Here is a 16,144-nt window from a genome sequence, read left to right as displayed (position 1 = left end):
GAAAGCCATGGTATGAAAATCACACCAGTCGGATGATTGTAAGCACCCCATCAATAGTATGGAAAATAGACCATAAAGATTGAACAGATAAACAAAATAGGTCCAAGTACCATAACCATCTATCCGATAGATGCCACTTTCTATTGCTTATGATTCCAAATTAGCACTTTGATGATAATAACTATGCGATCTCTGTCTCATAAAAAAAACAGATGGTTCGAACAAATCAGGTTAGGAACATCCAAATGAAATGATTCTTGCACCACGGCTTGCTCCCAATGGTACCATTGGATGAACTGTCAGGATTGATGATTGGCTATCCCATGTGGCAACATCTCCATGAAGGTGGGGATGGATGTTAGCAAAACCCATATCTTTGGATATATATACATCCCCACCTTAATGGGGCCATTAGCAGCTTCCACAAAGTTTTTAAATAGCACATGGCATGACCTATCATCGATTTGAATCGTCAATTCATTAATACAACTAATGGCTAGCCGTGGTGCAAAAACATGCCAGTTGGATGGCTGTAAAATCCAATCAATAGCATAGAAAATGGACAGTAAATATTGAGTGGAGAAACAAAACAGGTCCAAATCATAATCTTGAAATATCTATTTGATATATCCCACATTGTACTGCTTATGATTCCAAAGCAGCACTATGGTTTGGAGACTCTAAATATGTTATTTATGGCTTGTAAACAATATACAATTGTAACATATTGGCCCCATTCAAAGGGTTAAATCATCCAACTGGATTGATTCTTGCACCATGGCTCTCCCCGAATGGCATTATTGAATGAAATGTCCAGATTGATGATTGGGTGTCCCACATGGCATTCAAAAGGTTTGGGGATGTTATATGACAAGCACCTTCAGCTCATCAATTACCTCAGAAGTAAATCAACAACTGAAAGCTTGCCCCAAGAGACCCCTTCGCTAACATGCAAATCAGCATCATAATTTTCCTTGGGATGGATTTTTTTTCTTTAATTCTTTTGAAACCTGTGGAAGCTTAGGGAAAGAATACAAAGAAGGAAAGACGAAACTACAATCCTTTAGGGGCTACAAGTTAGAAGCCCACTAAAAAACAAGCAATTTGACCCTCCAAACTGCACTCACCTAAAGCACATTAGTTGTGAAAGCAAGGTTTGTTATGCTCTCCCCAAAGTACCAAAAGGCTCGCTATTATGGCTAATTTCAAAGCGCTTTACCCACCTTCCCAATCCCTCCAACATTTCAAGCTAAGAGGTAGTCTTCTATTGAGTTAGGCATCACTCACACTTTGCCAAAAAGGGGCATGACTGAGGCCTAGACTGATCGAGCAAAGAAACAATGAATGAATAGGTGGTCCATTGACTCCACATCTCTCATACACATCAAGCAAACATTTGGAATGACCATAGACTGCTTTTGCAGATTATCTATGGTGAGGATCCACTTCCTTCTAACCAAAGGAAAGCCACAACTTTAGGAGGCGTACCGTATCTCCAAGAACAATAAGGGTTGGTCTTCAAACTTGACTATATGTTCCAAATCAGACCATAGAAGGAACGAACTGAGAACTGACCGGATTTGTGACTAAACCAAGCCATTTTTTCTGGCCTCCCTATAATAGGGTGATGGTCTTTAAGAATGCCCAGCAGCCGCAACAAATCCTCCACTTCCTCTTCCAAAGATCCTTCTGCGCAGCGGAGCCCAAGCCACTTGCCCCTACACATTGAGTAGGATGTTTTTCTTACAAATATAGAATAGCTAACCCGGAAAACTCTACCATTAGAGGCCTAACACCATTCACCACACCAGGAATCCTCCCAAAGTCAAAAGCAAGACCTAATGCAGGACAATTAACCACTTGCTCTAAAAGCTCGAACTGTTAGAGTATGGCGAATTAATCCCTTTATCTCATAGCCCAGGCCCCACATCTCATGGGTTTAGGACCTCGGCCAAACCCCCCTCGTGGGCCCCAAATCACATGGGCCGCCCACCCCATGTGTGTTCCCGCATCCCACGGGCTACCCCACTCGAGCCCAATGTGAAATGCGCATTAATCACCCCTGGTGAGGAGTCTCGAACACGAGACCTCCCCCATGGGCCCCAAATCACATGAGTCACCTACCCCGAGTGTGCCCTCGCATCCCACAGGCGACCCCACTGGAGCCCAGTGTGAAAATGCCCCTACATTAAGACCCCTCGCCCAGGATGAAAGACACCCCCTCCTCCAAGATATGGAAGCTTAATGTTGATAGTTGCTCTCATGGAAATCCGAGATGATCCAGTATTGACAACATTGTCAGGGACAATCAAGTCAGAATCAAATTCATCTTTTCAGGTCCATGTGAAACGTGGGATGCCAACCATGTGGAATTATAAGCGATCAAGACAAAGCTTAGCCTTCCTAAAGCAAATCCCAATTCCTTCGCCCACCTTAATGTTGAAGTTGAAGGGAATCCTGAAATTATTCTATCTTGGACCACGACTTATATCGAGACCTGCAGAAACTGTTGTTTAGCATAAATGAAATCAGGTCCAAATGTGAATTAAGCTAGAGATGCATTTAATAGTGTGTTATATAAGGCAAATGCTGCTGCTGAGTAAGGATTAGATCAAATGATGTTCAGAAATCAACATATTCCAATCTATTAGTGGCTAAGGATGTGCCCATGGCTATCAACAGTCTCAAATGACTCATGTGGAATTCCTAAGCCCACTGTCAAGAACAGCTTTTAAAGTCATCCTAACTCGATTCCTAAATCATAGTAAACTAACAACCATGCTTTTACTCTTGTGCTAGAGTATCAATGAGGGTAGACCGAATGTTGGTAGTTGGCCTACCTTTCAGTGGCCCCCCACGCACATGTACTAATGATGCACATTGAAATGCAGAGACTACTAAGGCAACATTAAATGGTTAGATAACCACAAACATGACCGTGCATAAGGCACTGGTGTGCAGGGAATGCACCCAAGCCGACTAATGGCCCCATCCATTCTTTACGCAGGCTGCAGGCGAATGAGATGATGGAAATGAAAAATGGATAACCAGTCCCTCACATTCAAAATGCATGTGTCGGCTAGCCTAAATTTAAGCTATAGATCCCTGTTGGGTTCACTGACTCAAAAACCCAGATCTCGCACAGGTTTACCACACTAAGACAATGGGGCACGTGTATTCAGCTTTTGCAAGTGCCCACTCTGCATGCAACATTTCTCCAGGAAATTAGATGTTTTACACCTGCATTTTTCACAATTAAATTGGGCCACTCGCCACCATATTCCATCCTAATCTCAGAATTGTGATTGTGAGCCTAAGTTTGGGAATGGCTGAACTAGCGCACCAAGCTTCCTAGCCCCACTCACCAAAAGTTGGGTTGGTCCCAAAGACTAAGCATGAGCCTGAAATCAGACTTGATTAATAAGTATGATGGACCAGGCCAAGGTTCAACAGCATTGACACCCAAACCTGGCCCATGGCCATTTATGACCAGTGTTTTAAATATCGATGATATCGGCCGATATATCCCATGATATATCTTGTATCCCACCTGTGCGATACGAAACACACAAGTAGCGGGATATATCCCACATGTTCGATCCGGTGAGCATTTTTCAAATTTTGATTCCTTTTTTTTTCTGTAAATCATGTTAAATCGATGTCAAATTGTTACAAAACATGAAAAATCATGGATTGGGAGCTTCGATTTCGAGATTTGGAGGAGAATGACAGAGTTGTGGAAAATTGAAAAAAATCAAAATTTTCCCAATTTCTCGCAAATCGGTCTCAATCTGTGTCTAAACATAAAATCAAACATGTATGTAACCTAATCTAGTGATTCTTCTTCAGCTTTTGAATGTATTTGTTGTGTTTTCACATGTCTTCTTACATTTATAAATTATATGAATATACTTGCATCAATTCAGTCAGACAACGCGTAGATTAGGACCACATACAAAGAAAGCCTATTATGTGCACTTGTTTTTTGTAATGTTTTGATTTGTAAGTGTGTATTGATGTCTTTTTTAACAATCACTGAAATTTCATTAACAATTCAACCAATTTCCAATGTTTCCCCGTGTTTCCAACAACAACGATACATTACGCGATACAACCGATATATCCCATGCGAAAACCGATACGTATCCGTATCCCAAGGGTGCGATACGTAATGCGAAACCGATATTTCGAACACTGTTTATGACTGATATGGGAGAATCCCTGCCCTGAATTTCAAGCCCAAATACTAGAAGGGTTCTAGTTGGTGCTCCCTTGCCTACTCTCCCATGAGAGATGAATGTGATATATCTTTGCAAGAACAGCCAAACCAAAACTATATGTGCTCTCTTTTCATGAGGTTGGCTACATAACCAGTGTCACTCAATGACCAACAGAACCACAGCATCACTTTGAGATTTTCTGTTTTCTCATGTTAGAATTGCTTGGGAAAATGCTAACTATAAATGTGCATCTGCAGCCGCCAAATGTTAGTGTCCCACATATGCCAACATACATGGCACACATGGGATATCTGGGTTGTTCATCAAGAAAAGCCCAATGAACATCCTCCAACCCAAAATCAAGTCTGCCACATGTATGAGGTAGAGCATTGGCCATCCTTTCTGGACTGACCATTTTTGCTATTGTATGGCCCACATAATGACTGTACCGACCTAGTTTTTGGGTGATGAGATCATTTATCATGAGCCACATGCTGAATGGTTTGTATCTCACACATGTGTGCTGCATTGGAATGTGCTGTGTTGTGCCTGGTTTTTTGCAGATGTACATCTGAAAGTAGCATGCTGCTCATCTAAAATTGTTAATAATGGAAGTGTTACAGATTGGCTACTATTTAATAATACCCTGACATAACAAAGGAAACTGCATTGAATTTAACAAAGACTAGAAACACACCTCATTAATTCAGTTAACAGAATTTCACTTGTGTTTCTTCTTTGGCTGCAAAGATGTGGCCACAAATATTGCTTTCTTCTTGACGAAAGCATTTGTTCTGCTCTCTGGATCACCGTCTTCATCATCACTATGTTCTTCATTTTTCTCGGCTGTGTTGGACTCTTCTTGAATTTTGGCAGCTCTTTTTTTCCCACCTTCCAACTTAGCATGCAATTTCCTTTCAACAGGATCAGTTGAAACTGCAACTTTCGACTTGGGTGTAATTTTGGCCCCCAGTCCTAGCCTTCAGAAAAGCATGCAAGAACAAGCTTTACAAACCATAATGATGAAACAATGAGAAGACGATTGTTAATTCCATTTGCGTGGATTCCATCCCCCTATCCACACTGCCACATGTGCCAATGTACAAGATCCAAGCCATCCAACATCTGAGTCCCCCACATGTGCCTTGGCCCAAGTATCAGGCCCCGGTCTACTCAGCATGTGGGCCACAATATACAAAACAAATAAATGGCTACCAAGCTTGACCACGTTATTCTAGTAGTTTGTGTTCCAACTGATGGTGGACCCATCCTATGGACAGCTTGGATGTTTTACAAGAGTGCCAGCTTCGCCTTGGTGGTGGTATGTAAAGGGGCTATCAATTACAAGCATGTGGCATGCATGCAATGAGAAATGCGCAGACATGCAAGATTCACAATAAAAGAAACCTGGAAGGACGACCCTCCAATTCGACTTCTGCTGATTCATCTGTAGCTGATCCAGTCATATTATTCACCCATGCTTCGGCCTAAAAATGAATTGCAGACATGAGTTTGACCATGGCTTTGCTCCCTAGTTACTGGTAATAATAATATGCTTATTGGGTGGAAGATGGATATGGGTGCTGGTAGTAGTTTTGGTAGATCTCTTTTGTATATCTTATGAACAATTCTGGAAATTTTCAATGCACATTCTTAGGATGCCCATGATGATTTTTTTAAAACTATTTTTTGGTACAAAACTAGGCATATTTTCTTTGTCATGAATTGAGTATGTCATGGATATGTTCCAAGTACATTTTAGGTTAAGTTTTTCGTGAATTTCATCATTGGCGGATGTAGCCAAATTTGTCTCACTTCATTTCAAAGAAAACTGGAGATTCATATTATTTTTTTCATAGTTTATGCTAATATACTCCTTAACATCCTTTATCGATGAAAAACACAATGATGTTAGAGACACAGTCAGACAAAGCAGGTAAGCTGCAACCATTAGAAGACAACATATATTACTAAGAAATTAAGCAAGCATTGAAATATTCCGCAGGATGAGATACAGAGAGAACCAAACCATGCAGCCCATCATGAGAATATGACAGCTCCCTTAATCTTTAGCCCAATGTAGTGCATGTATGATTTCATTACACTCTGAATACTCAATGGATGATTCCTCTAAAATATCTCCTCAGCCATCTGGAGACAAAAGGCATGACCTTCCAACAATATGAGGGGTTGGGGTTCTTTGATTGTTGAAGGTAACAATGGTGCCAATTATTGATATGAGCATGAGAACTACCAAGGATATCAAAGCATCAACAACCTCAATATCCCTTGGCAAGGACCATAGGCACCATTGCCCCTCATCAAGATTATCCTGATTGTGCCCGACTTCCTCGAACAGAAGACCCAACATTATCAGTGATGATTGAAGTTGAGGATGATTCTAGTAACCTATAAAATTAGCTAAAATCATTGGAAATTTACTTTATGTGGTGTCAGATGACTGACAATGTCAAGCTACGATTCATGCTAGAAAATATAACACAAGCCCACCACTTCATGTAATGGAGACATACAAATGGCAAAAAGATACCAATTATCCACCAAAAATTTAAAAAAAACGAAAATTAGTGCCCATACATTCATTCCCATTCATGAAGACCGTATCCTATGCATATTTATGTATGTTATTAAGAACCCAAACAGCCCATCAGCTTATATCATGCGGCATACAAAATTTCTGTTAGCGAAATGAAGGATTGGTATGGAAGTACTTTGTTCTTCAAACCAAGAAAGCATAAAGGAATCGACATTTAAATTTTTTGAAGGTGCATTGGATGTCTGCCAAATAAAAAGGGGCTTGAATGTTTTGCCAAATGTGGGGTTATAATTTCCAGTGTTTGGGGCAGCAGAAATAGGAAACCAAATTACATGAGATACTGTTCTTTCCACTTCTTTCCACCCCAAATCACCATTGAGGACATTCATAAGAAGGCAGATCCAAAACACTACAGCATTAATTTGGTCAGCAAAGCAACTTGCCTGCCCCTTGATTGTACAGGCATGCAAACAGATGCTTAAGCATAATAATCCGCTACGGTAGGGATAAAAGCTACAGCTGAGTAGCGGGTGTGTGTGCGTGTGTTAAAAAAAAAAGAAAAAAAAAGCTACAGCTGAGTACATATTGCATCCAGTGTTCGAAATATCAGTATCGTGTTATGTATCGTACCCTTGGGATACGGATACGTATCGGTTATCGGATGGTATATATCGGTTGTATCGCGTAATGTATAGCTGTTGTTGGAAACATGGGGAAATTGGTCGAATTTTTCAATGAAACTTCAGTAATTGTTAAAAGAGACATCAACACACATTTATAAATCAAAACATTACAAAAAACAAGTGCACATAATAGGTTTTCTTTGCATGGAGTCCTAATCCATGCATTGTCTAACTGAATTGATGCAAGTATATTCAAAGTCTATTCATATAGTTTATAAATGTAAGAAGACGTGTGGAAACACAAACAATACATTCAAAAGCAAAAGAAGAATCACTAGATCGGGTTATATACACATTTGATTTAACGTTTGGACACAAGGATTGCAACTGATTTGCAAGAAAGTAGGAAATTTTGATTCTTTTTTTTTTTTAATTTTTTTAATAAATTTTCCGCAACTCGGCCCATCTCCTCCAAATCTCAAAATTGAAGCTCCCAATCTATGATTTTTCGTGCAAAACATGAAAAACCATGGATTTGCAACAATTTGACATTGATTTAACATTATTTATAGAAAAAAATTTTAAAAAAAAGGATCGAAAATGCTCACCAAATCGAACATGTGAGATATATCGCACTACTTGTGAGTTTCGTATCGCACAGGTGGGATACAAGATATATCGTGCGATATATCGGCCGATATCGTCGATATTTAAAACACTGATTGCATCATCATTCTACAAGTATGAAAACATCAAGGGAACTGTGATGCATTGACATGTATTTCCATGACTTGGAAGGAGATAGATCTTAATATTTTTAGTGCCTTTTCCAATTTTACCACTTGAGGACAAGCTTTCGACCGTGCCTCAGTGCTTGTCATTGAGAAAATTGAGATTTTGAATCAAATCAGCGATTTGCAACTCCAAGAGATCACAGTTCATCTACTTGACCCAAAAAAAAAAAATAGAGTTATCATATGAACGTAAATCACATACATACAAGTACATAATGTAAAAGTGAACTACTCAAACAGAAACAAGGACAGAACTACCCAACTCCTCAAAATTATATAGACTGATTTGTACGGCCCGTCCAATGTAAAAAACAAGACAAGGATTTGAGTATATTGTCACATTCATCAACAATTACTCTCGATTCAGTTCCCTCTACTTAATACAAAATAAGTCAGATGTCTTTGAGACATTCAAAAGGTACAAGGCCTAAATTGAAAGGAGTATCAAAGTCTTGAAGTCGGACCAAGGAGGATAATATTTGATCGAGTGAATTCGAAGAGTTCTTAAACAGAGAAGACATTGTTGCTCAATGGACCACACCCTACATTACTAAAAAAATTGCCAACAAAAATCAGGCGGCATAGAATGAAGTAGCCAGCCTATAGCAGTAAAGTAATCACATCCCAGTCCTCATGAGATGGGTCTCCTACTAATGGTGGCAGTTTCCCTCCAACATATAAAACCCAATTTCCATTTTAGTATATTTTGAGAGATTGGAGCAACAAAGATAGCCGTGACCATCCAATTTAAATGTAGTGATGCACAGACTAGGATGTTGATCTGATGTAGCAGATCCACTCTTTTGACTATCCATATTTTATCATGATAATACAGAAGCAAAAAGAGGAATGATGAGAATTAGAAATGAATACATTTGAGGGAATTTAGGAGCAGCACCAATAAGTAATAAGACGAGGGAAAGTAGACTTAGATGATTTGGCCATGTGCAACAGAGTTCAAGAACCACGCCGGTCAGGAGTGAGTAGGTAGAAATTAAAGGTGATAAAAGGGCAAGGGAATGGAGGTAGTAAGAAAGGCATTGATGGGCTATGATCTAACTGAATTTATGGCCATTGATAGAGTGGAATGGCGGAGCAAGATTCATGTAGCCGGCCCTAATTAATTGGGATAGAGCTTTGATGATGATGATGATGATTGAATAGAAAAGGACAATGATAGAAAGAAAACTACTGACAACAGTCAGAAGTTCCTAAACATGATGTGATGAACGGTAACAAGATTACTTACATAGGGTTGATACGATGCAGCGACAGTTGCTGGGCGACGGCGACGGAGTCTGATGCGGCAGAAGTGGGGGCGATGGCAACTTAGACGCGGCGCAAGGCCGTCGCTGTGGCGCTACTAGACGACACGGAGATGGCTGGAACGCCGTTAGGGGCGGCTGCGTGCCGTCAGCTGAGGACGGAAAGGAGAAGTAGGAGGTAGAAGAGGTTTGGCAGGGGAAGGGATTTTTGCCGCTGCAACTCCTCGAGGATTTGGATTTTACCGAACAACGCTTCAGTGGTGTACACGGGTCAAGCTAGCTCGAAAAACTCGCTCGACTCGGCTCGACTTAGCTCGGTTGACTCCGCTTGAAAGGTTAACTCAAGGCGAGCCAAGATTGGTTACTAAAGCACGAGTTGAGTTCAAGCCAAGTTCGACCATGGTGTATTTCAACTCAACTCGACTCAACTCGAAGCTCAAGCTCAAGCTTGACTCGGCTCAAGTAATATATATTATATATATTATATTAATATTAAATATATATAATATATATATTTAAGTTTTAAAAAAAAAAAAAAAACTTAAAAGTTTTACTAAAAAATCCTACCCGACCCTATCCGTCCCCATTCCTTCTTTTTCTTTCCCTTATACTAACGATGTAAACTCGACTCGACTCGAGATAAACTCGACTTGACTCGAACCACTAGCTTGACTCGAACTCAACTTGAAAGCTTTGGCAAACAAGCTAAGCTTCAATGTTGAGCTCGAGGACGAGCTCGAACTCAATTATAACATGACGAGTCAAGCTGAGCTTGGCCCACCTCGACTCGACTTAGCTCAATGTACAGCCCTATTTAGTGGACGCGGATTGCGTAACGTAGTACGCTGTAGCTACTGAGTAAATTCTACAGTATCCACCGCTTCCCATATGTGTCTTATCCACGTAAATGGATTGGCTACTCCCCTGCCACCAGCCAATGGCCAATGGTTGGTGCTATGTGTGACCCACCATGACGTATATGTTTCATCCATACCGTCCATCTATTTTTATAGATCATTTTATGGTATGAACCCAAAAAATAGATATATCCAAATCTCAAGTGGACTAGGAAACAGTGTTGATTGAACGTCAATCGTTAAAAACTTTTTAGGGGCGATAAAAGTTTTGGGTAAAACTGATATTTGTTTTTTCCCTTCATCTAGGTATATATGACCTAATCAACATATTGGATTTCAAATAAACAGTACAATGGGCCTTGGGAGGATTTTAATGGTAGATATCAAATCATTATTGTTTTCCTGTGGTGTGGTCCACCTGAGATTTATATCCCTCTCATTTTTGGGATCAAGCCCTAAAATGGTTTGTAAAAATGGATGAACAACATGGATAAAAGAAATAAATCATGGTGGCCCCACAGAGCACCAACAACTACCACCAGTAGCAGGGGAGTTTATCCACACGGTCCATACAATTTTACGGAAGGAATCCAAAGTTTAGAGAAATTTACCACTGTAAATGCCACTTTTTATCCAGTGTCTTTTAGTTGACATCTGAAACTTAACTTACTAACTTAGACCTTGCTCGTACGAACAACGCATTTGAGGACGAAAATACCCCTGGTTTACCAAGCAAACCTATAGCTACGAATTATAACCATAGCTATAGGTGGGGTGGGCTCGCGGCCCCCGCCACTTGCAGGCCTGTCCAGTGGGGTCACGCCGTTATAGCGGCCCCTATGGTTACGGATTATAACCGTAGCTATGGGTGCCTTAAGCTGGTTTGACAGCCTCTCCCCCACTCCTTTATATATATATATATATATAGGGAAAAGGTACTATGCGCTCGAGCTGACAAGACCGTCCCATGAGGTCGAGCTGTGTGGGCCCCACCGTGATGCGTTTCGAACATCTACCCCATCAGTTAGATACACCATTCCATCGTGGGCCTAGGTCTCAAAAATCAAGTCAATTTGTGACTTGTGTGGGCCACACCACATACAGAAGTGGGGAGGGGCCGTGCACCATTAAAACATTCATAATCATTTTTTGGGCCCACCGAGATGTGGTTTGCAAATCCAGCCCATCCATTATGTGTGTCCCACTTGGATGAGGGTTCAGACCAAGTTTCAACAGCATTCAAAACTCAGGTGGGCCCCACCAAGTGCTTTTATATGTTTTAACAATGTCTTCACATGATTCTAGATGGTATGGCCCACCTGAGTTCCGTATACGGCTGATTTTTGGGATATCCCATAATTTAGAGGGGACCCATCAAATGCACGGTGTTGATGGTCGACACACATCACGGTGGGGCCCACACAACTCGACCTCACGCGGGCTTATCGTGAGGTCGAGCGCATAGTACCTTTTCCCATATATATATATATATATATATATTCTTTTTCACACACACTCATGCCTTGTTTTGTTTGGGCGTTGAGACCAAAATTGAAGTATATCCACACCTCAACCGTACCATACCACATGAAACAGTGGAAGTATTGATTTCCACCGTTGAAATCTTTTTAAGGCATGCAATGATGTTTATTTTTCATCCAACATGTTCATAAGATCAAACAGAAATAGATGAAAGGAAAAAAACAAATATCAGCTTTGTCACGCCCCATACCCAGAAATCGGATTCACAGGAATCCCGATCACCGAATCTGGTGCCGACAGCCTCCATAGTACCCTATTCTCGGCTCCCAGCGCCCATATGCCAAGTTCCGATCCTGGGATCCTCTAAGGAAGATTTTCCAACGCACATTTATCTCGTAAGAAGCATAACCACAAGTTTACCTAATCACAAATGCAACATCATCATCACATAAACATTTGAATACAATGCTAAAAGGAAAATACATATGTATCGAAAATCAAAGCTCTAGAAGACCGCTGCATGCTCTAAGCTCAATGCTACTGCAACCTAACATCACCTATATGCATCTATCGTGTATAAGCTTATAGAAAGCTTAGAGGGTGGTGTAAGTATGTGCATAAGATAAGTGTTAAGTATTCAATACAATGCCATAATCATACACTATCGGAAATACTAGCAAGATCATGAGTCATACAATATCAGAGTACGCAATACAGATTAGCTATGCAAATGAGAAATCATAAAGAGTCATATATCAGATGTCAAGGATTCAATGCAATATGCGGTGCGAATGGAATGCCCATGCTGGATTGTGAAATCGGGATGATAGTACGTAGTATCGCAGGCTATGGGATCTACCACAAGGGACTTCTATCCAAACCAGTCTCATACCTAAATTTGGATAGTCAGACTCAATGTGGTAAACTCCTGATCTCAGATTAGTCGCGCGCCCCAACCGAAATCCTGACCATTGCAAAGGTACATGACAATTAGTTGCGCACTACCAACCCGAGTGAATAGTGAATGAATGAGTGAGTATTTAACTCCTGCTCAATAAGTCTACATATTAGTACGGTTCCTCTCTGGGATCATCACCGGGGTCTATTACACTCTACGTCAGCTTATCGTCTCTATCCGAGCACACAACTGGGTAAGTGGAAGAGACCTCACTATCTACCTACCAATATCGGGGCCGGCTCATCGATAGCGGACCTATTCCTCAAGCTAAATAAACTCAACCTAGATATTGCCCCCTCACTCAGGCGGGTAAGGTCACACCCCCTCCCAACCAACCACGACACAGTGGGAGTTGCGGCCTACTGGTATAAGGCCCTCATGTGTTCATATATATCCACTCGGTCTCGACGTTGGGGTGTCCTCTGGTACCAAGAGGGTTTAAAGATTTTCACTTAAGGCCATCTATGGCAGCCTGATGCTAGTAACAGATTTTCGGTGTCCCATCTGGCCATCTACGACATGACTGTGGAGGCTACGACCCTGATGTCACTAGGGCGTACAGTAATCACCATCATACAATGCGAGATGCATGAGTCATATAGTTCAATCATGTATCAATCCTGCCCATACAGTGCGCTCATGTGAGATAACTCCGCCTATTAGGGAGTCTCATAAACCACATGCACTATGGCATATGCAATTGTCAATCACATCTCATAACAAACATGCAGATGATGCGTATGGGCATGTATCATGATGTTATGCTATCACATACTAATAATCGGTATCAATAACTGGCCTCGATAATCGACATCGACAATCAGCCCCGACAATGTGGATATTTAACCAACATTGCCCCCAAGGAGTGGCCACATAGAGCCTAACATATAGTGGACCCATGGCCTTACAAAGGGCCTAATATACAAGACCATGTCTCCCACTCAAGGGCTTAATACACATCACGATTGGCCTCTCCCATGGGCTTAAGATACATCACAATGAACTCCATCACCTGGCCCTTAAATGCATCGCAATGGGCCTCATCACATAGGCCTAATATACATCACAATGGGCCTTCAACACCAGCTGAATACATATCACAATGGGCCTCAAATACAGGCCGCATATACATCACATTACGTCTCGTCAATCGGCCTCGACAATCAGAATCGGCCTCGATAGTCGGAATCGGCCTCGACAATCGAAATCGGCCTCGACAATCGGAATCGGCCTCGACAATCGGAATCGGCCTTGACAATCGGAATCGACCTCAACTATCGGCCTCGGCCTCGACAATCAGAATCGGCCTTGACACTTGGAATCGACATCGATAATCAGAATCGGCCTCACAATTGGAATCGGCCTCGACAGTCAGAATCGGCCTCTACAACCGGCCTCGGCCTCGGCCTCGACAATCTGCCTTGGCCTTGACAATTGGAATCGGCCTCAATAATCAGAATCGGCCTCGACAATCAGAATCGGTCTTGACAATCAGCCGAACAAGGCATAAGGGAAGGTCACAATGTGGACATTAAACCATCATTGCTCATTAATGTGGATGTTTAACCAACATTGTTCCCAAGAAGTGGCCCACATAGAGACAAACATATAGTGGGCCTATGGCCTCACACAAGGGTCCCATACATCAAGTTGGTCATAATTCATCACATCGGGCTACTCCCATGGGCCTTAAATACATAACAGGTGGGCCCTACACATGGGCCATTAATATATCTCAATGGGCCACGACTTATGGGCCATAGTACATCACAATAGGCCTCAACCCACGGGCCCCAAATACATCTCAATGGGCCTTACCAAATGGGCCAAAAATACATTACAGTGGGCCTCTTCACACGGGCCGAAAATATATCACAATGGGTCACACCAATGGGCCTCATATACAATAAGTGGGTTATATCAATGAGCCGCACTAATGGGCCTCATATATAACACGTCGGGCCTCATGGATAAGCTACAAATCCATCAAGGTGGGCCTCATGGATGGCCACAAATACATCAAGGTGGGCCTCATCACATGGGCCACACCAAAAATCATTTCAATAGTTGTAGGTGTAACATGTGTATCACTGCACACTATCATTCTATGGGGCACATGGCCACTAATGATGATCAACGGTGTCCAACATTGGGCGTGCAAATCAACACCGTCCAACCATTGTCCATGTAAATCAGCACCGTCCAAAAGATTTCCCATGTAAATCAGCACCATCCAACCATTGGGCGGTGCCGATAACACATAAATCAAGTGGGCTCCACGGATCTTGCTGACGTCCTTCCGCATAGCAGCCACATCGCCGGGGCCTACTGTCCAGATGATGGACGGCGTGAATAAAGTACATACATCAGGGTGTGCTCACACCGCACCGTCCATCATAAAATACATACAACAATGTGGTCCCATCCCACACGTGTGGGTGGGCCCACATGTGCGCTGAAATGGATGGACGGTTATGGTTGTAACCATACCTCCACGGACATTGCTGACGTCCCTAGCAACTATAAAGCTGGTGCGTGAGTGGCTAGCCCACCGTCCAGATGATGGACGGTGAGGATACAACGCATGCATCATGGGGGGGTCTACAAGCATGGCCCACCATCCAATACTATATATATAATAATATATAATATTAATATTTATTATATATATAAAAATATATACGCGTCCAGGCCCCTGGACGGGCGACCTAGACAAAACACTTGGATGATGTGGGCCCCACGTCATCTGGGATGGACGACCAAGATAAAATCCATACATCGTGGGGTCCACATGATCTGCATGGACGGTCGGCGTGTAAGCAACACATACAAAAGGGGTGGGTCCCACAGAACCTTGTGACGTCGATGCAGCAAGTGCTGCTAGTGTGAAGCATTGTAGCCACTCTGCTTCCCAAGGTGGATCCCATGTTGGGCCCACAACTGCTGACGACAACTGGGTGGGCTGCTGGCCCACCGTCCATCATGTAATAAATGCATCAGGGTCCCACCACTAAAAAAAGGACGGATGGTCAGGATATAACAGATACGTCATGGTGGGGTGGATCTCCACTGTCCAGATCTGTTGGACATATAATAAATACATCATGGTGGGGGGCATCAGGGTGGGCCACACACATCAAAAGAGAGAGAGAGAGAGAGAGAGAGAGAGAGAGAGAGAGAGAGAGAGAGAGAAATAGGTTATGGGAGGGGCCCCACCACTATGGGCCCCTCATCCATACATTACAACATACATCGAGTGGTCCCATTACATGTGGGCACTCAAACCATCAAAATTACATAAATCAAACCTTAGAAAACACCCACCGTTCTTGCTTCTTCTTGGGCTCCTCCTCATCTTAGCTCCAATGGGACATGATTCAACGGTTGA

The 16,144-nt window shown here is 42.2% G+C and overlaps 2 protein-coding genes across 5 annotated transcripts in view; both read right to left on the bottom strand.

Annotated features, from left to right (window-relative positions):
* LOC131224724 (receptor-like protein EIX2) overlaps positions 1 to 16,144 on the bottom strand; it is a 190,394-nt gene that overhangs the window by 47,321 nt on the left and 126,929 nt on the right. The gene's annotated exons all lie outside the window — the stretch shown is intronic.
* The window catches only part of LOC131224730 (uncharacterized), a 52,885-nt gene that overhangs the window by 29,225 nt on the left and 7,516 nt on the right, over positions 1 to 16,144 (bottom strand). Inside the window, exons 1-4 of one of the 4 annotated variants that reach the window (XM_058220049.1) lie at positions 9,444 to 9,679; positions 8,213 to 8,342; positions 5,628 to 5,707; positions 4,918 to 5,200 (exon numbers count right to left, since the gene is read on the bottom strand). In XM_058220049.1, coding sequence (XP_058076032.1) covers positions 4,942 to 5,200; positions 5,628 to 5,707; positions 8,213 to 8,281 — 408 coding nt within the window. In that variant the 5' untranslated portion in view covers positions 8,282 to 8,342; positions 9,444 to 9,679 and the 3' untranslated portion in view covers positions 4,918 to 4,941. Of the gene's footprint in view, positions 1 to 4,786; positions 5,201 to 5,627; positions 5,708 to 8,212; positions 8,343 to 9,443; positions 9,680 to 16,144 lie in introns of those variants that run through there. The other 3 variants (XM_058220047.1, XM_058220048.1, XM_058220050.1) reach the window with 3 other exon arrangements.

The sequence above is a fragment of the Magnolia sinica genome, chromosome 14 (assembly GCF_029962835.1).
Source record: "Magnolia sinica isolate HGM2019 chromosome 14, MsV1, whole genome shotgun sequence".
Lineage (NCBI taxonomy): Eukaryota > Viridiplantae > Streptophyta > Magnoliopsida > Magnoliales > Magnoliaceae > Magnolia > Magnolia sinica.
Note: the sequence above shows the minus strand (reverse complement) of the source record. Positions and strands in the feature narration are given on the sequence as shown.